Source organism: Phyllobates terribilis, unplaced genomic scaffold, assembly GCF_046119375.1.
Source record: "Phyllobates terribilis strain yellow unplaced genomic scaffold, ASM4611937v1 Scaffold_4__5_contigs__length_816908805, whole genome shotgun sequence".
NCBI lineage: Eukaryota > Metazoa > Chordata > Amphibia > Anura > Dendrobatidae > Phyllobates > Phyllobates terribilis.
Window position 1 is genome coordinate 285,018,531 of NW_027362764.1, and position 20,788 is coordinate 285,039,318.

General features: G+C 43.4%; 1 protein-coding gene across 2 annotated transcripts in view; it reads right to left on the minus strand.

Moving 5' to 3' along the window:
* Positions 1-20,788, minus strand: part of ITPRID1 (ITPR interacting domain containing 1) — a 241,436-nt gene that overhangs the window by 98,241 nt on the left and 122,407 nt on the right. For both annotated transcript variants that reach the window (XM_073678292.1, XM_073678293.1), the window contains exons 2-5: positions 18,101-18,238; positions 7,300-7,331; positions 2,816-2,866; positions 790-841 (exon numbers count right to left, since the gene is read on the minus strand). In XM_073678292.1, coding sequence (XP_073534393.1) covers positions 790-841; positions 2,816-2,866; positions 7,300-7,331; positions 18,101-18,141 — 176 coding nt within the window. In that variant the 5' untranslated portion in view covers positions 18,142-18,238. The remainder of the gene's footprint in view (positions 1-789; positions 842-2,815; positions 2,867-7,299; positions 7,332-18,100; positions 18,239-20,788) is intronic.

Consider the following 20,788-nt stretch of genomic DNA (forward strand, 5'->3'; position numbering starts at 1 on the left):
ATATTTTCAGTTGTTTCACACTTTTTTGTTAAGTATATAATTCCACATGTGTTAGTTCATAGTTCTGATGCCTTCAGTGTGAATGTACAATTTTCATAGTCATGAAAATACAGAAAAATCTTTAAATGAGAAGGTGTGTCCAAACTTTTGGTCTGTACTGTATAAATATATATATATATATATATATATCTATATATAAAGATATATTTATATATAGATATAGATATACAGCCAGGGCAACACACAGTCAGGGCGGCAACTAAGGAGTGGCTCCGTAAGAAGCATTTCAAGGTCTTGGAGTGGCCTAGCCAGTCTCCAGACCTGAACCCAATAGAAAATCTTTGGAGAGAGCTGAAACTCAATGTTGCCAAGTAACAGCCCCGAAATCTGAAAGATCTGGAGAAGATCTGTATGGAGGAGAGGGACAAAATCCCTGCTGCAGTGTGTGCAAACTTGGTCAAGAACTACAGGAAACGTCTGACCTCTGTGATTGCAAACAAAGGTTTCTGTGTCAAATATTAAATTCTATTTTTCTATTGCATCAAATACATATTTCATTCAATAAAATGCAAATTAATTATGTAAAAATCATACAATGTGATTTTCTGGTTTTTATTTTTAGTTTCTGTTTCTCACAGTTGAAGTGTACCTACGATAAAAATTACAGACCTCTCCATTCTTTGTAGGTGAGAAAACTTGCAAAATTGGCAGTGTATCAAATACTTCTTTTCCCCATTGTATATATGATATATTGCATATATGAAGTTAGTTAGCTGTAATATACCTTACCTCATATAGTCTTTCACAGATAACTTAATCATCTCCATTTTGCATATGGAACCTGTGTAATAATATCCATAAAATAAAGAGATATTAATCAAGATAGGGTGTACACATAAAATATTGGAATAGATAAATTGCACATATTCACTTACAATTTTGTTTTCTACTCTGTCTCTTTTTTTGTGTTATTTCGTGTTATATTTTATATGTTTATTTCTACTGTGATAACATTTAATGTGCTTGTGGCATGATGAAATAATGTGGCCCTCATGCTTTTTAGATGAAGGCCTTATCCAGGTGGTCTGTTATGTGCTGTCCTGACCCACAACAGATTGCACACAGATAACAAAGAGACCCACACTAGTCCATGGCACAATTCAAATGAACGTTTATCCAGACTATGGGCCCGATTATTATTGCATTTACATCTTTTTTTTGTAGTTTTTTATGCTTCTCATCTGTTTTTTATTTGTGCCATTAATCATCCTTTAGATTTGCTCCTTTAGTAAAGTCTGTGGGCATGGCTTGGGATTTTCACATGTTTTAGCTGAATTACCAATTGCAACTTTTCAAAAAGTCGCAATTTTTTGTCATAATTGTACTCTAATCCTCCACAGAGTGTTTTTTGTGTGCCTGAAATTTTTGCACAAATTTGACAACATTTCAGTGGAACGTGCAACTTTTTGCGCTGAAAATTCGCAAAAAGGTTTACAGACAAAAATAAAAAACACTTTTTATTTTGCATAAAATTAATGAACTACGAGCGCCATTTTGAAGAGTTTGTCTTGTGGTATACAACGAATACCAAAAGACAAAAAAAGAATAGTGAATTCAATAAAACCACAAATGATGAATTGGGCCTATTGTCTCTGTGTAAAAAAAAGCAGCAATCACCATTGAACTCCATTCCACGGATGAGACTGTAAGACTTGAATTGTACTAAATGACAGACATGAGGGATGGGGACAGGCACACAGAACTGCTTAGTGAGCGTGTACACATTAACATTTTTTCGGGCATGATATTGCCAATCCATCATATGATCATGTGAATTTGGCCTTAGTGATAAGTAAAAGCAAGCAAAGTAGGTCTTCCTACCGTTGTGGCCAAAAGGCATCACTAATGGAATAATCACTACTGAAATAATTTTTACTCACTAAATCTTTCTAAATACATGTGTGGTGAGGGTATTTGTGTTAAAATACTTACCGATCGCCATGTTCCATGCCTTCCAGAGACTCTCTGTTCCTCTCCTGACTCAGGTGACTTCAATTCCGAGTCACTGGATCACACTGGGGTCTATGTGTGAATCGGAAATAGCTTTTTGCAATGTAATTCTATGGAGCTTCAGAACAAGGCTCCAAAGACTTACATTGAAAGGACAGAGACAGACTGCCGTATTTCTTGTGCGATGATCGCATGGCAAACCTCATACTGGTGGACACCTCTCCTGACCTGAGCTTGACAGCTGCATAGAAATCCATAATGCTATCATGTTCAGGTCAGGAGAGGTGCCGGCCAGTCCATTCAGTGCCATGCGATCATGGCACGAGTTATATGGCAGTCTGTCTCTGCCTTAAAAGTGACCTTATGCTCCATGGGCTTACATTGCAAAAGTGACTTTTGGTTCAAAAATAAACCCCAGTGTGATCTGGCGAGTTGGAACTGAAGTCATGTGGTCCAGAAAAGGATTGGAGTGGCACTGGAGGCTGTGGAAGATGTCAATTGATAAGTATAACACAACAGGGAGTAACATAGGGAATATAAGTATAAGTTTTGGCAGAAGTACTTCTTTAACTATTATAGGTCCTGTCCATGCACATCTAATGAATATCAGACTGATCAAAAAGGAATTGTGGGAAGGATGAAATAAGTCAAGTGTTGATGGACTGTAGAACATTTTACATCAGTTTTATAGTTACATAGTTGAGCTGAAAAAAGACATATGTTCATCAAGTTCAACCAAGGGATGGAAGATGATTTACAATCAGTAAGGTTTACAATTAGCAGTATGCCATTTATTCCACCGTACCTTCTACAGGTTCAGATGATTTAACGTTGCCGTTGTTCGGTATGTTAAGGTCTGAAATGGATATAAAAATAAACAATGTTTTAGAAGACTGTATGCTTCTTTTTTACCTTTTGATCATTTTAGTGCTGTTCCAGTATGTTTAAAGGGAATCTGTCACCTGGTTTGTGCCACCCCACCTGAGAGCAGCATGATATAGAGGCAGAAGCCCTGATTTCAGTGATTTTTGATGGAATCCTATTTTATATACTGCAGATCTAGCAGTTTTCTGAATGTTGAGCTCTATATAACCCCACCCACACTACTGAGTGACAATTTTCTATGTACATTGTGCATAGGCAAAAAGATGGTGGGGGCAGGGTTATACAGAGCTCATGAATATGGAGGACTGCAAAGCAGCAGGTTTACTAGACCTTTAGGGATAATCACCTGATAAAGCAATTATTTTATTAAAACTACTGCAAAGAGCAGCCTAGTAAGTGACACATCGCTGGAATTAGGGTCTCCGATTAGGTGGCAAAAATCCTGGTGACAAATTCCCTTTAATGGCATAAATAGCACAATCTGACTGTGCAGCCCTACTCTTGCTTTGAAAAACCATTGTAAACCTAATAAAACATCGACGTACAACAAAATTATTAGTATTTTCCAGGGATTGAAAACAGATGCAGCATAGCTGTGATGGTTCCGTTACATACAAGAGCCATAAAACTAGTGTCAGCAGAAGCAAATTAATGGAACATTCTTTATTATTAATAATATGAATACCAAGAAAGTAATTATACTAAAAAAATTAATAACAAAAAGAACAACACTACAGTATATTATAACAATACTGAGCCGAGGAAATGTTGCGTTTGCAGACTTTATTATATGAATTTGGAGTGTTATGACTATGCTATTCTGAATTTTAATTATGACTGAATTTCTTTCATTTCCTGCACTACCTATGACTGCATTATTGTACACAAAGGATCTCTTGTCTACATGCCTGTAACTAAATTACAGAAGATGAGATTAGAATGTGTACAGTACTGTACATCTATCAATAAATTACATTTGCCGTCATAAAATGTGCTATTTTGGCTAGGTTTAAAATTACATTAGATTTTTTTATAGCCTTGATTTTTTTTTACTTAAAGGGGTTGTCCACTATTATGGATAATGCCCCCATGGTGTAATAAGTTTATTTGTAAATACCTTGTGCTGTCCTTCTTGCCTGTGAGCTGCGCTATCCTTGGCCGCTCACAGACATGCAGCCGGTCTGACATTCGCCGATGTCGCGTCAAGTTCCGGCTGCAGGGGGCGTGACTCAGAGCTGCACTCCCCGGTGAGTGATGGACTGTGGGCGGGATTTCCCCACGCGTCACAGCTCAGCATTCACCGTGCGCTTTCCCAATGAATGCGGGAGAGGTGGATACTGGGCTGTGACGCACGGGGAAACCCCACTTGACGTGACATCAGTGGAAGCAAGAGCCGGCTGCAGCCGGGGGTCACGTGATGCCTGTAAGTGGACAGCGATAGCGCCGCTCACAGGCAATAAACATAACCCAGGGAAATTAGAAAAAATCTTCTCTCCACAGGTTAAATACATTGGGGGCATTTTAAATAGTAGTAAATAGTAGTGGACAACTTCTTTAAAGGGTTATTCCCATCTCCTAGATCCTATCCCAATATGTAGTAGGTGTAGCTTAGATGTTCATGGTTGTGACCACTAACAACTAACTAACTGTCAATATATGAGTGGTCATAACCATGGATACCTAAGGTCCTGCAATGCCCTACATGGGGTAAGCGGCATAGCGAATCAGAAAAACTATACTACATTTCTAATTGGTTTTATTTGCTAATATTAATATTACACCTACTACATATTGGGATAGGCTCTTGGAGATGGGACTAGCCCTTTAATTTAGATGGAAACTGTCAGCTGATACTTACGGCTCAATCCGTGGGCAGCATGTATCATACATTGCCTGTATTATCTCAGCCAAGTGTCTGTGAAACGCTGCCAAGGACCAAGATCATACTGTAGAATTTATTTGCCTCCATGCTGTAGACTAGTCTAACAGGCAGATCCCAGTGGCTTCGCCCCACCCGCTGCCTACATGCGCATATATCCCGGGACCTGTCACTGCAGAGCAGCTGGTGGGCAGAAGCCGGCGGTTTTTAAAGTATGATTTTCTCTGAAAAATACAGCCAGTGCCTGATACATGCTGCCCACAGATTGAGCCGTAAGTATCCGCTGACAGGTTCCGTTTAAAGTCATAACATTTTTATAAACATTTTATTTTTAGTTATAGTGCAGAGCAAATATGGGTCAATGTTAACACCAAAACAGTAAAATTGCATATTATTAAGTTTACATTCTTTTTATTATTGTTTTATACGTATTTGTAAATAGTTTTTGGTGTTTCCCTTTACTTTTTATATTAATATCAGATACTGCATGTTTTTAATTACTGCAATTTTCACTCTGGCCTTGGAGTAGTCACAATTAATTGTTGTTTTCTGTAGCTCATGTGTTGGTTTTGCAATAGTTACAAGAACAGAATAATGTAAAAATAATCTTATCATTAAAGGATGGGTACAATGATAACTGCTGTCAAGTCTTCAGCATTACGTTTTCATTGTAAAGTGTTTTTGCAGTATACATGCTCCATCTCTATATATTCACAGATGCTTCTGTCAAAGCAATTGTTGCTGTTGTCTACATTAAGACTGTGGATTCTATAGGTCAGAGTCACATATTAGGGAATTTCATTATGATCATTTTTTAATTTATTGCAATTTCTCAAATCAATAGGCGTGTTATAGTTATCAAGTACATTGTCTGCAGGTATCTTCAGTCTGTTAGTAGAGTGGTCAACTGGGGGGCCAACACAAGTGCAAGTACATGAGATGGAAAGCAGAACAATAAAGGATAACCTCAATAACTAAAAAGAAAGTGTCATAGGTGTTCGCCTAGTTATGGAAAATGCTCCAGTGCAAATCAGATAAAGCCAACAAAAGTATGAGATGAGCATGAACAATTCAGTCAAATTCTGTCAATTTTTGACTGAAAAAAATTACTAAAATGATCACAACTGCAATATTTGAGCAAGAATTATATGCAGCAGAGAAAAAAAAAAACTGGTGATCATGCCAAGGTCATAGCACTGGAGAAGTATAGACTATAGAGATCAGCAATTCTTTTGGAATTAGAATTCGCCAGCAGCACCAAATTTTCCCCTAAAAAAATCAATTTGTGGTGAATAAAGTTGCAAAGACAAAATTAGGACAGAGTGGTATTAGACTGCCCTCCTTGTAAACAGTGCATCAAAAATAAAAAATAAGGGATTACTGTACTGCATGTACTACTGAACTACATCACAGATATATCAAGTTACAGTCACAATGACTATGCAGGTACAGCACCTTCCTATCGCAGACTGAGATAACCACTCCTATTTTCAATGTTCTTCATGCTGCAGTAGTACACCACAATCAGAGTGAGGCCTTTTTAGCGCCTTGTGTAATGATGAGCTATGTGCTAAGACCTCCTATCCTTTGGCTATAAAATCCTAAATGGCTGCTGCTTTCCTGGTTCTCTTTTATAGTCCATGAGATAGTTCCTTCTGAATGGTTGTGCTAGACCATGTGACATGATAGCTGCAGGGCATTGTGGGGATGGCCATGCCTGATATCATGAGCCTTTCTTGCTAATGCAATTTTCAGCAGTGTGCGAAATGGTGCCGGGCATTTTATTTTTCGATCCTTGCAAATAAAGTTATAAATTGTTTGAATTTGCATGGACCTGCAAATTTCAGAATATTGGACCCAAAGTCGATTCTTAGCAGATCGATTCATTCATCTGTAAAAGACTATGCTCACTGCTCTTATTTAGTGATGAGCGAGTATGTTCTGTTAACCCTTTTGGCGAGTATGCTCAGGTGCTCGCTGAGTATCTACAGCATGCTCAGGTGTTATGTTTCAGTCACTTCGCGCTCATGATTTGCGACTGACGGCTTTAATACATGTGAGGAATGCCTAAGAAACAGGCATTCCTCACATGTATTAAAGCTGTCAAATAGTCGGAAATCATGTGCATGGAGTGACTGAAACATAACACCCGAGCACACTGAAGATACTCGGAAAACACCCCTGCATGCTCGCTCATCACTACTCTTATTGCCTCAATTATGGATACATCAGTGTAACCAGTCTGTTTGCTTTCTGTTTCTTCTTAGCAAAAATTAGACTGACTTGTACTCAATTTATCTTCAGTATTATCTGATTGGTTTCCATGGGTTCCAGCAAATACAGTAATACCCAATAACAGGTGGCTAGGACTTAGTTATTCAGCATATTTCCATTTACACAAGTGTCTATAATATTTACTCAGTATAACTTCTACAGTTTCCAAGATCAGATATTATTGATACTTCTGTAGATTGATATAGACTTATGTTTGCACATTATCAACCTTTGCCTTCTTTTTATCTTACCTGCATGTTTAGTGTTCTCCATCTCTGGTGGCCTGCAAACAAAAAAAGTTCAATATAAAAAAGCTTAATCTAAAAAAATAGATATGTGTTTTTCAGGTTCACAAGAAGAAAAACTGGAAAGGAGACAAAGCGCAAATAGGGTCTTATCTGGGTAACAGTGTTATAGGATATGCACGATTGCACTGACCTGCTTGGGTTGTGGGCACACAACCACTTATAGAGCTTAAGGCTGCCGCAGACCCATGATAGGATAAGTGAAAAAATGGAAAAAACAAATGTGGTTGTCGATGGAAAGATGAGAGATGCCAAATCCAATTTAAGGCGGTTTATTCGTCTTTTGGGGAGAGTGCGGCAGGGGGAGGCCGCAGAGGACCGTCCCGACGCCTCTCCCGGGACCCAGATTGGTTTTGGTCTGATAAATTCACGCATCCATGGCGGTCATTTTTCCTTGGACGGCAGCGGAGTGTAACCCATTTGTTTTTTCCATTTATCCACTTTTTCAAGTGCATAACATATTTACATTACATCTAAAGCTGTCAGTAGATGGAAAAACCCGATTACAATACCATATTAAGATTTTTTGAAAATTGGAATGTCTAAAATGTTCCTAGAATTTTGTAACAAAAGCTGATCATCATATTCTTCAAACTGTGCATGCCTTGGCAAGAGAGGCTTAAATGCATTGTTGAGAACGATAAACAATGGATCTGTTTTTTTCCCCAAGAACAATGCTGCACTTGTCCTTTATGATGTTTCTGATATTGTAGCTCAACTGTCCACTTAAGCTACAATGTCAACACAGCCTATTATCAAGAGTGGGTCTGTTTCTGGAAAAAAAATCGAAGGGTGCTTTCACATTGTGTTTAGTTACACGCTCAGTGGCCCCGTCGGGGCATACATCTGAACCCCCATACAAAATGGGATTCGGACGTTTGCTCCAATGAGGCAATAGACTATAGTAGTGCTGGCATTCTACTACGTCTGAATGCTCGCCTCCAGTAGTCGTATACACTAGAAAATGATGCACGGCAGAGCGCACGTTCACTCTGCCAGCACCGATATAGTCTATGGCCCCATTGCAGTATACGTCCGAATCCCGTTTTGCTGGGGGTTCGGACATAAGCACCCACCGAATGGGTGCCTGATCTCAATGTGAAAGCACCCTTACCCTTTATTCTATTCTTGGACAGCAAAGATTGATCTGAGTTTAGCCAGTGTTATAAAAAAAAAGCATAAATATTAGTGTTGAGCGAGCACTAAAATGCTCGGATGCTCGAAGATCGGGCCGATCTCACCGTGATACTCGGGTGCTCGACCCGAGCAACGAGCCCAATGTTAGTCTATGGGAGACCCGAGCATTTTTGCGGCGGCACCCCCGGCAGTCTGTAGAAAGCCTAAAAAGTGCCCAAAACGATAGTGACAGTGCTCAAACGACATGGGGACAGCATGGGGATCGCCCCAGGAAGCATTTCTGACCCCCAGGTCACTGCTGTCAACAATGTGGTCAGAGGTATTAAGCCACTTTAATGGGCTCACAATAAAACGTTCAAAAACGAAACAAACGGTTTTCCTGTGAAATATATTAAGGAACTTCCTTTCCAGAGTAAAGACTTGTGTATAAGGTAAAATAAATAACCAAAAACAAAAGTACTCCTCCACACTTGGGCTATGTTCACAAGTAGCATTTTTTATGCGTTTTTGCACTTTTGTATTGCTTTCAACCGTGACAAATGCATTCACCGGGAAATGTCATTTTAACATTTTACAATCTTATCTGGCCATGTGCTGTGTGACACATGCATACAGTGCTGAAAAGACATGGGAACAGCATGGGGAAGACCCCTGGAAGCATCTCTGACACCCAGGTCACTGCCTAAAAGTGTGCCCATCAGAAGTGATCCTTTCCGCATCAGAAGATGCAGACTTGCAACTATCCCCGTGCAAGTCCTTGTCCCAGGGCAGTGTTCAATTGTAGCTCCCCCATTCCTTGCAATGCAAGCGCAAGTATGCAGCCTGCCACCCACCCCCAGGCTGCAATACCATACTGCTAGCTTGCTTGCACTTGAAATGGGGCCTTTTAGTTTGGAGGAGGCCGAAGCTGGCCACTACCTCATGGCTGCTTCGGCAGCGAGGTATCCATACTCAGTCCCCAGCCGCCCGGCGGCCGGGTGTCCACGCTCGGTCCCCAGCCACCAGGGGGTGGCCGGGTGTCCATACTCGGTCCCCAGCCGCCCCACGGCCGGGTGTCCACACACGGTCCCCAGCCACCTGGAGGCTGCCGGGTGTCCATAAACGGTCCCCAGCCACCCCTATTTCTCCTTGAAACTTCCCCCACACTTTTCTTAGCCTGGCCTGCTTTAGGGCAGCATTGGACGAGCCCACCAGAGAACCAGACTCCTCCGGTGGGCCCTGGCTTCTCCATCAGGGGAGTTGAGAGTGCCAAGGTGAGGAGCATGATGATGATGATAGAAGTTAGCATCTGCTTTGTTTTCTTGGAATGCAAGCGCAAGTATGCAGCCTGCCACCCACCCCCAGGCTGCAATACCATACTGCTAGCTTGCTTGCACTTGAAATGGGGCCTTTTAGTTTGGAGGAGGCCGAAGCTGGCCACTACCTCATGGCTGCATCGGCAGCGAGGTATCCATACTCAGTCCCCAGCCGCCCGGCGGCCGGGTGTCCACGCTCGATCCCCAGCCACCAGGGGGTGGCCGGGTGTCCATACTCGGTCCCCAGCCGCCCCACGGCCGGGTGTCCACACACGGTCCCCAGCCGCCTGGGGGCGGCCGGGTGTCCATAAACGGTCCCCAGCCGCCCCAATTTCTCCTTGAAACTTCCCCCACACTTTTCTTAGCCTGGTCTGCTTTAGGGCAGCATTGGACGAGCCCACCAGAGAACCAGACTCCTCCGGTGGGCCCTGGCTTCTCCATCAGGGGAGTTGAGAGTGGCAAGGTGAGGAGCATGATGATGATGATAGAAGCTAGTGTCTGCTTTGTTTTCTTGGAATGCAAGCGCATGTATGTAGTAGCGGCTAGGCCTGAGGTGGTCAGCATTTTGGCGCATATCCTGCCTCCTCCGAGAATTGCTGGATGTTTTCCTGCTACTATCCCAGTTCTATGACTCCCGTTATCCCAGGTGATGAATGATGGATTAGGTGGTGGCAAAGGAGAAAGAGCAGGAGGAACAGGGACCATTCACATCAATATCAGGCCAGTCAACCACACATGTCTAGTAGGATATGTTTCTGTACCAAAAGGAGGGGTTCAGCTACACAGTTATAGGACATGCAGTGAGTACAATGCCTAATACAAAGACAATATCAATGCCTCTGGGAAAAGTGGTGGAGGTCGCAGTAGCTTAACAAGACGGTTTTAATGGCCCTTGGAAGAGACGTGGAGGTTGCAGTAGCTTAACAAGACGGTTTTAATGCCCCTTGGAAGAGACGTGGAGTTTGCAGTAGCTTAACAAGACGGTTTTAATGCCCCTTGGAAGAATGGTGGAGGTGGCAGTAGCTTAACAAGACAGTTTTAATGCCCCAGGGGAAAGTGGTGGAGGTCGCAGTAGCTTAACAAGACGGTTTTAATGCCCCTTGGAAGAGACGTGGAGGTTACAGTAGCTTAACAAGACTGTTTTAATGCCCCTTGGAAGAATGGTGGAGGTTGCAGTAGCTTAACAAGACGGTTTTAATGCTCCTGGGGAAAGTGGTGGAGGTCGCAGTAGCTTAACAAGATGGTTTTAATGCCCCTTGGAAGAATGGTGGAGGTGGCAGTAGCTTAACAAGACGGTTTTAATGCCCCTGGGGAAAGTGGTGGAGGTCGCAGTAGCTTAACAAGACGGTTTTAATGCCCCGTGGAAGAGACGTGGAGGTCACAGTAGCTTAACAAGACGATTTTAATGCCCCTTGGAAGAGAGGTGGGGGTTGCAGTAGCTTAACAAGACAGTTTTAATGCCCCTTGGAAGAGACGTGGAGGTCGCAGTAGCTTAACAAGACGGTTTTAATGCACCTTGGAAGAGACGTGGATGTCGCAGTAGCTTAACAAGACGGTTTTAATGCCCCTTGGAAGAGACGTGGAGGTTGCAGTAGCTTAAGATGACGGTTTTAATGCCCCTTGGAAGAGACGTGGAGGTAGCAGTGGAATAAAAAGACAATATAAATGCCCTTGGGAAAAGTGGTGGAGGTCGCAGTAGCTTAACAAGACGGTTTTAATGCCCCTTGGAAGAGATGTGGAGGTTGCAGTAGCTTAACAAGACGGTTTTAATGCCCATTGGAAGAGACGTGGAGGTTGCAGTAGCTTAACAAGACGGTTTTAATGCCCCAGGGGAAAGTGGTGGAGGTCGCAGTAGCTTAACAAGACGGTTTTAATGCCCCTTGGAAGAGACGTGGAGGTTGCAGTAGCTTAACAAGACGGTTTTAATGCCCCTTGGAAGGGATGTGGAGGTTGCAGTAGCTTAACAAGATGGTTTTAATGCCGATTGGAAGAATGGTGGAGGTTGCAGTAGCTTATCAAGACGGTTTTAATGCTCCTGGGGATAGTGGTGGAGGTCGCAGTAGCTTAACAAGACGGTTTTAATGCCCCTTGGAAGAATGGTGGAGGTTGCAGTAGCTTAACAAGACGGTTTTAATGCCCCTTGGAAGAGACGTGGAGGTCGCAGTGGAATAAAAAGACAATATCAATGCCCCTTGGAAAAGAGGTGGAGGTCGCAGTAGCTTAACAAGGCGGTTTTAATGCCCCTTTGAAGAATGGTGGATGTCGCAGTGGAATAAAAAGACAATATCAATGCCCCTGGGAAAAGTGGTGGAGGTCGCAGTAGCTTAACAAGATGGTTTTAATGCCCCTTGGAAGAGATGTGGAGGTTGCAGTAGCTTAACAAGATGGTTTAAATTCCCCTTGGAAGAGCCATGTAGTACAGCATCTTAAAAACATTATTCCCATTATTGGGGAGTGGGTCTCCCATAGTCTTTGTCTATGCCTTCCAAGCAAAAGCTGCCAAAAATTAGGACGGAGGAACTTGCAATGCTGGCAAGCAAGAGCCATGCAGTACAGCATCTTAAAAACATTATTCCCATTATTGGGGAGTGGATCTTCCATAGTCTTTGCCTATGCATTCCAAGCAAAAGCTGCCAAAAATTAGGACGGAGGAACTTGCAATGCTGGCAAACAAGAGCCATGCAGTACAGCATCTTAAAAACATTATTCCCATTATTGGGGAGTGGGTCTCCCATATTCTTTGCCTATGCCTTCCAAGCAAAAGCTGCCAAAAATTAGGACGGAAGAACTGGCAATGCTGGCAACACGGACCAAGGTCACACTGGTGGTATAGTGGTGGAGGAGGCTGAGGATAAGGAGAAGAGCAAAATACAGCCGAAAAGAGGAAGAGTATACCCATGTGTGTGTGTGAAGCGGTGCATGGGAATACACCTCCCGAAATAACACAGTGGATTTGACTTTATGTTACTCTGCTGCCATTTGGTGGTGATGAGAAGTCTGGCCCAATCCAACCCTTGTTCATTTTGATAAGGGTCAGCTGGTCAGCATTGTCAGTTGACAGGCGAGTGCGCTTATCTGTTATAATTCATCCAGCGGCACTAAAAACACGCTCCGATAACACGCTAGCGGCAGGGCAGGCCAGGACCTCCAAGGCGTACAGAGCGAGTTCATTCCAAGTGTCCAGCTTGGATACCCAAAAATTAAAAGGCACAGAGGAATCACGGAGGATGCTGGTATGGTCGGCAAGGTACTCCCTCACCATCCTTTGAAACTTTCCACTCCTTGTGAGAGTACCCCACGCCTCAGGGCCTGTCAGCTGGGCGGGTCTCAGAAAACTGTCCCAGAACATTGACAGTGTTCCCCTGCCTCAGCTGGATTGGAGTTGCGTCTCTCTTGCCTGTACGCCTTGGTTGGGCAACGAACTGTGACCTCTGCCGCTAGCGTGTTCAAATGAGAATTTTTTTTACAGTTCTGCAGCAAGGGTACTGCCCCATTTTTGTAGATCTCTCCATCTCAGAAATAAGAGAGTGAAAGTTCTCCTTGTAGCGGGGGTCTAAAAGTGTCACCAACCAGTAATGACTGTCACCCAACATTTTGACAACGTAAGGGTCACGGCTAAGGCAGCGTAACATAAAGTCAGCCATGCGTGCCAGACTGGTAACGGGCAAGACTTCCGTGTCCTCACCAAGATGATGACTGACCATGCTCTCCTCCTCCTCCTCCCCCCTGTCCTCAGGCCACCCACGCTGAACCGACGGTATGACAGTTGTACAGGTACTACCGTCTACAGCGCATGATACCAGCTCCTGTCCTTCCTCCTCCTCCTCCTCCTCTCCCTCATTGTCCCCAATGCACGTTGGGATGAGATGAGGCTGGGCTGTGTGTAATCGCCCGCTACGACTTCTTGATCCATCTCATCATACTCTGGCTGCAATGACTCCTCTTTAATTCTCTGCAGAGAGCATTGCAAAAGACAGACAAGTGGGATGCTGACGCTAATGATGGTGTCATCGCCACTCACCATCTTGGTGGACTCCTCAAAGTTTGTCAGGATGGTACATATGTCAGACATCCAGGTCCACTCCTGAGGTCTTATTTGTGGAGTCTGACCTGAATATCGACGGCCTTGTTGCAGCTGGTACTCCACAACTGCTCTCTTCTGCTCACAAATCCTTTGCAACATGTGGAGGGTAGAGTTCCAACGTGTGGGGACATCACACACCAGTCGGTGTGCCAGAAGCTGCAAACGCTGCTGCAACACAGCAAGGGCGGCGGAAGCTGTAGCTGACTTGCGAAAATGAGCTGACAGGCGGCGTACTTTGACGAGCAGATCTGGCAACTCGGGGTACGATTTAAGAAAACGCTGAACCACGAGGTTAAGCACATGAGCCAGGCATGGTACGTGTGTGATCTCGCCTCGCCGCAGAGCCGCCACCAGGTAACGGCCATTGTCACACACGACCATGCCTGGATGTAGGTTCAGCGGTCTCAGCCACAGATCTGCCTGCTCTTTCACAGCTGTCCACAACTCACAAGCAGTGTGAGGTTTCTCACCTAAGCTTATGAGTTTCAGCACAGCCTGTTGCCGCTTGGCGGAGGCAGTACTGCAGTGCTTCCAGCTTGTAACCGATGTGGTGATATCTGAGATGGAGGCTGAACATGAGGAGGAGGAGGATGATGCGCAGGAGCTGTACACTGTGGGGGCAACTCTGACTGACATAGGGCCCGCAATCCTCGGTTTGGGGAGGATGTGTTCCGTCCCAACGTCCGACTGGGTCCCGGCTTCCACTATGTTTACCCATTGTGCCGTCAGGGAGATGTACCGTCCCTGGCCACAAGCACTTGTCCACGTGTCCGTTGTCAGGTGGACTCTCCCAGTAACTGCGTTGTTGAGGGCACGGCAGATGTTTTGGGACACGTGCTTGTGTAGTTCGGGGATGGCACACCGGGCAAAATAGTGTCGGCTGGAGACCGAGTACCGAAGGACGGCCACCGCCATAAGGTTGCGGAAGGATTCCGTCTCCACCAGCCTAAAAGGCAGCATTTCCAAAGCAAGCAGTCGTGAAATGCGCAAATTTAGGACTGTGGCCTGTGGAGCGTGGGCTGGGAATCTGCGCTTTCGTTCAAAGCTCGGGGATATAGACAATTGAACGCTGCGGTGGGACGTGGACGTGGACGTTGATGCTGTTTCTTGAGAAACTGCCATAACAAGTGAAGACTGAGAGGAGGGGGCATCTTTGCATGCAGCATGGACAGGGGATTGCCTTGCACGCACAACAGGGGCTTCTATCACATGCACAACAGCGGAAGAAGCAGTGGTGATACCCGCTGACACTGGTCGAGGACCCTGGGGTTCGCCCCACAAAGTTGGGTGCTTTGCTGCCATGTGCCTGATCATGCTGGTGGTGGTCAGGCTGGTAGTTTTGTCACCCCTGCTGATGCTGGCATGGCAGGTGGTACAAATGGCCTTTTTGGGGTTATCAGCAGAGTCTTTAAAAAAATTACAGACTCTGGAAGACCTACCGGTTGTACTGGCAACGTCCCTCGTGTTGGTGTTACGTGGAACTGTTGCCTGCCTTCTGTGTGCGGCCACCACACTGCTTCTTTCTGCCTGTTGGGGTACTCTGCCTCCCTCACCCTGTGTGCTGCTGGCCTCGTTCTGCATGTCCTCCTGCCACGTTGGGTCAGTTACTAGATCATCCACCACCTCCTCCTCTTCCACTTGCGCACCACGATCCTCCTCCTCCCTTCATGGCAATTGTGTCTCGTCTTCGTCCACCTCTTGTGACAAATTGCCAGCGTCGACTTCCTGTGGCCGTGGCTGTTCAAATATTTGGGCATCGCTACATGGGATCTCCTTTTCCACCACTTCAAGCGGAGCAGGCGAGGGGCACAAATATGGAAATGGACCAGTGAACAGCTCTTCAGAGTGTCCAACTGTGGGATCAGTTGCTGTCTGACGACACTCGGCATGGTGGAAGGAAGGAGCATCAGGGTGAGGAGGAGTATGCTGTCAAGACTTACGGCTACTAAAACTTGACCGTGTGGAAGACAGACCGGAGGTGGTGGTACCCAGGTAACTGGAAGTATTATCTGTTATCCAATTAATAACCTGTTCACACTGATCAGTTCGCAATACTGGTGTTGTAGTGTGCTTCCCTAGTAATTCGGTCAAGAAGTGGGAGCAAGAAGATGTGGCTGTTGGTTGTGACACATTTTCACCTTGGCCACGGCCCCGTCCTCTACACGCACCATCACCAGAACGTCCAGTTCCACGTCCTTTGCCACGCGCCTTGCCCATTGTAAATGAAGTAAAATAGCTTACACTCGCACTATCAATGGAAAAAGGGTAATAAAAAGGAGATTAGAACCGTGGAAGAGGAAAACCACAGTTCTATTTGTCTACACCAGAATCTTTTAAACAGATATATTTGTGACTGACCAGACAGGGAGACACTATTACTGTTTTTTTTACGGCAAAAAATGCCAAAAGTAGGATAATACAGAGATTTGACCCGTGGAACTGCAAAACCACAGTTATAGTTATGTGGCGTACACCAGAATCTTTTAAACAGATATATTGGTGTCTGACAAGTCAGGGAGACACTATTACAGTTTTTTTTACGGCAAAAAATGCCAAAAACAGGATAATACAGAGATTTGACCCGTGGAACTGCAAAACCACAGTTCTATTTTTCTGGCCTAAACCAGACTCTTTTAAACAGATATATTGGTGTCTGAACAGTCAGGAAGACACTATTACAGTTTTGTTTTACGGCAAAAAATGCCAAAAACAGGATAATACAGAGATTTGACCCGTGGAACTGCAAAACCACAGTTCTATTTTACTGGCCTAAACCAGACTCTTTTAAACAGATATATTGGTGTCTGAACAGTCACAGACACACTCAATTTTTTTGGGTGGGGGGGGGGAAATACCAAAAGGTTAATAAGACGCGTATTTGGACAGTCTGACTGAGGAAAAAAAAATACAGGATTTAGATGAAAAAAAAAAAAAATTTTCCTGGCCCCTTAGACCAGGGAGATAAGTCTAGCAATTTGACCAACAGGAGCACGCAGGACTGTAATGCAGCGTTTGCTGGTATAACCACTGCGTTTCCTATACACCCTGCCTGCCAGCCTGATATCTGGGATGGATATTAGTCCTGAGAAGGACTGTTTGTTTGATTTGGCAGGCTTTAGAGACCCTACACTACCTATTTCGCACTATATATCTCTCCCTAACTCAGCAGCACTGACCCTACACTGTCTGATCCGGAGCGACTGTGTCCAAGATGGCGGTGCCCGGTTTTAAATACTCGAGGTGACGCTGTGCGGCCAGCCAATCACTGTAATGCCCACAAACAACATGGCTGCGGCATTACAGTGACTGGCTGGCAATCCCTACATGCTCATTGGCTCTGTAAAGAGCGCCAAACGTGCAGGGCAGAGACCCGAACTCCTGCCCGAGTAACCCGGAAATGCTCGGTGCTGTCCGAACATCCCGAGTAGTGTGATGCTCGGGCGAGTAACGAGCAGTGTCGAGCATGCTCGCTCAACACTAATAAATATCATTATCTAGTAGAAAATAAGTGAATTCAAGTGAACTCTATCAATTGAAACTGGCCTATCTCTAGTCAAGACACTTTGTACAATACTTGGAAGTTTAATACTATGAAATAAGTTTATCCTTTTAAAACAGTGATCATTTGTCTTAAAAGAGTCATAGTGTGAATAGTAAAAACGTAACTTCTTGTATTCTTTTTAGGATATCCAAGGAGTGCGGTGGAGGGCCTGTGGGGAGCAACAAACTATATTGCTGATACTTAAGATACTGCGGATCATCATAGCTAGAATGACTGACCAAGTACATGTTTAGATATGAGCATAAATGTTTTATTTTAAAAATGGGCCCATATACTATATAAACCTATACTCAATGGACCTCAAACAGTCTCCTTGCTGTCTCTACCAGGCTTGGATGGTGCAGCCAGTCGGTGGCTGTAGAGGTGATATGTTGGTCATTATTGAAGCGGTTTATCAGATTCATCAGTCATCTGACAATTCCCACTGGAGTCCACAATGTGACTATATATTTTTTTTATTTTCTTTTAGTTTTTTTTTAGTTTTCAGATCACCATGGATCAATTTAAAAAGTAAATGGTTGATTATACATTTTTGACTAAAAATAGGTATTTAAATATACCGAAATAGAAAATGTTGAGAAAGCAACCCAAGATGTATATTTTTATAATAAATGTTAGATACTTTATAATAGCATATACAATAAATACATTTTTTTGAGATTCTTTTACCTTGTTGATCCATGTGGACTACTGAGTTCAGAATCTTCCATTGTGGTTCACAATATATTACAAATAATTTACTGCTGTGCCTTGAGTGTTCCTCTATCCTATGACAAAAAAACCCTGTAGCCATGTCCCTTTATAGCTCTGTGAAAAAGAATAACATATGATCACATTATAACATAAAGCAAACTTTCTTAAGGTTCATTTACACTAAACGACTGGCGCTCAACAACTCTTTTGCTGGTCGGCTGTCTTTTCATAACCTGTTTACACAGGCAGACAGTTCTTAATAAATTGTTCAGTGCCCATAGTCTGCCATTGTTCTCGGCAGCGTGGGTCCTATTTACACAGGATGACGTGCTGCTGAAAACGATGATCTCTTGTGCAGCCCTTTGCTCATTCGTCGTGAGATGGACAGCCTTTTTAGATTGCAAGATTATCACAAACCTTTTCATGATATTCCTGCACTGTTAATTGACTTTTAGCGTTAGGATTAGTAGTATTAATATTTTTTACTGGACATACAGTACAGACCAAAAGTTTGGACACACCTTCTCATTTAAAGATTTTTCTGTATTTTCATGACTATGAAAATTGTTCATTCACACTGAAGGCATCAAAACTATGAATTAACACATTATATACTTAACAAAACAGTGTGAAACAACTGAAAATATGTCTTATATTCTAGGCTCTTCAAAGTAGCCACCTTTTGCTTTGATGACTGCTTTGCACACTCTTGGCATTCTCTTGATGAGCTTCAAGTGGTAGTCACCGGAAATGGTCTTCCAACAATCTTGAAGGAGTTCCCAGAGATGCTTAGCACTTGTTGGCCCTTTTGCCTTCACTCTGCGGTCCAGCTCACCCCAAACCATCTCGAGTGGGTTCAGGTCTGGTGACTGTGGAGGCCAGGTCATCTGGCGTAGCACCCCATCACTCTCCTTCTTGGTCAAATAGCCCTTACACAGCCTGGAGGTGTGTTTGGGGTCATTGTCCTGTTGAAAAATAAATGATGGTTCAACTAAACGCAAACCGGATGGAATAGCATGCTGCTGCAAGATGCTGTGGTAGCCATGCTGGTTCAGTATGCCTTCAATTTTTAATAAATCCCCAACAGTGTCACCAGCAAAGCACCCCCACACCATCACACCTCCTCCTCCATGCTTCACGGTGGGAACCAGGCATGTAGAATCCATCCGTTCACATTTTCTGCATCGCACAAAGACACGGTGGTTGGAACCAAAGATCTCAAATTTGGACTCATCAGACCAAAGCACAGATTTCCACTGGTTTAATGTCCATTCCTTGTGTTCTTTAGCCCAAACAAGTCTCTTCTGCTCGTTGCCTGTCCTTAGCAGTGGTTTCCTAGCAGTTGTTTTACCATGAAGGCCAGCTGCACAAAGTCTCCTCTTAACAGTTGTTGAAGAGATGTGTCTGCTGCTAGAATTCTGTGTGGCATTGACCTGGTCTCTAATCTGAGCTGCTGTTAACCTGCGATTTCTGAGGCTGGTGACTCGGATAAACTTATCCTCAGAAGCAGAGGTGACTCTTGGTCTTCCTTTCCTGGGGCGGTCCTCATGTGAGCCAGTTCTTTGTAGCGCTTGATGGTTTTTGCAACTGCACTTGGAGACACATTCAAAGTTTTCCCAATTTTTTGGATTGACTGTCCTTCATTTCTTAAAGTAATGATGGTCACTCGTTTTTCTTTACTTAGCTGATTTTTTCTTGCCATAATACAAATTCTAACAGTCTATTCAGTAGGACTATCAGCTGTGTATCCATCTGACTTCTGCACAACACAACTGATGGTCCCAACCCCATTTATAAGGCAAGAAATCCCACTTATTAAAAGTGACAGGGCACACCTGTGAAGTGAAAACCATTTCTGGTGACTACCACTTGAAGCTCATCAAGAGAATGCCAAGAGTGTGCAAAGCAGTCATCAAAAGGTGGCTACTTTGAAGAACCTAAATAGAATATTAGACATATTTTTAGTTGTTTCACACTTTTTTGTTAAGTATATAATTCCTCATGTGTTAATTCATAGTTTTGATGCCTTCAGTGTGAATGTACAATTTTCATAGTCATGAAAATACAGAAAAATCTTTAAATGAGAAGGTGTGTCCAAACTTTTGGTCTGTACTGTATATGTGTATGTCTCCCTATACATGCTGCTTTTTTGCAGGAAGGACGACATTGTTCTCATGGATGGTACCGATTCTACCATAAACACCCAGCTTATCACACTTCAATGGACTAATTGACAATGGCTGTGGGACCACTTTATCAAGATAAAAGATTGTTGGGTGTTTCAAATTTATCTAACTTAGGTTTTGTTTTCAAATATGTCAAATATTCTTTCCTTGCAATTAGTCAGAAAGTTTGTTATATACATGAGAAATTATAACATACCTGTCTGACAAAGAATATTTAGAGATATGTTTACACACAGATTCAGTTATTATCTGTCACTGATGTCTTAGCATTTGAGGTGTTGTTCATTATAGCTGAGTAGTACATTGACAATTAATAGAAATAGTAGTGACACCTTTATAACAGCTGTTTGTGACCTTTTTTTACCCCATACCTGTTACTTGTTATCTTATGATGTTGTAAACACTGAATAAATAGGGAATTATGTCTACTTCTCTCTGATGTCATTTGTCAACTGTTTATAAAGGTTGTGGTGGGTTA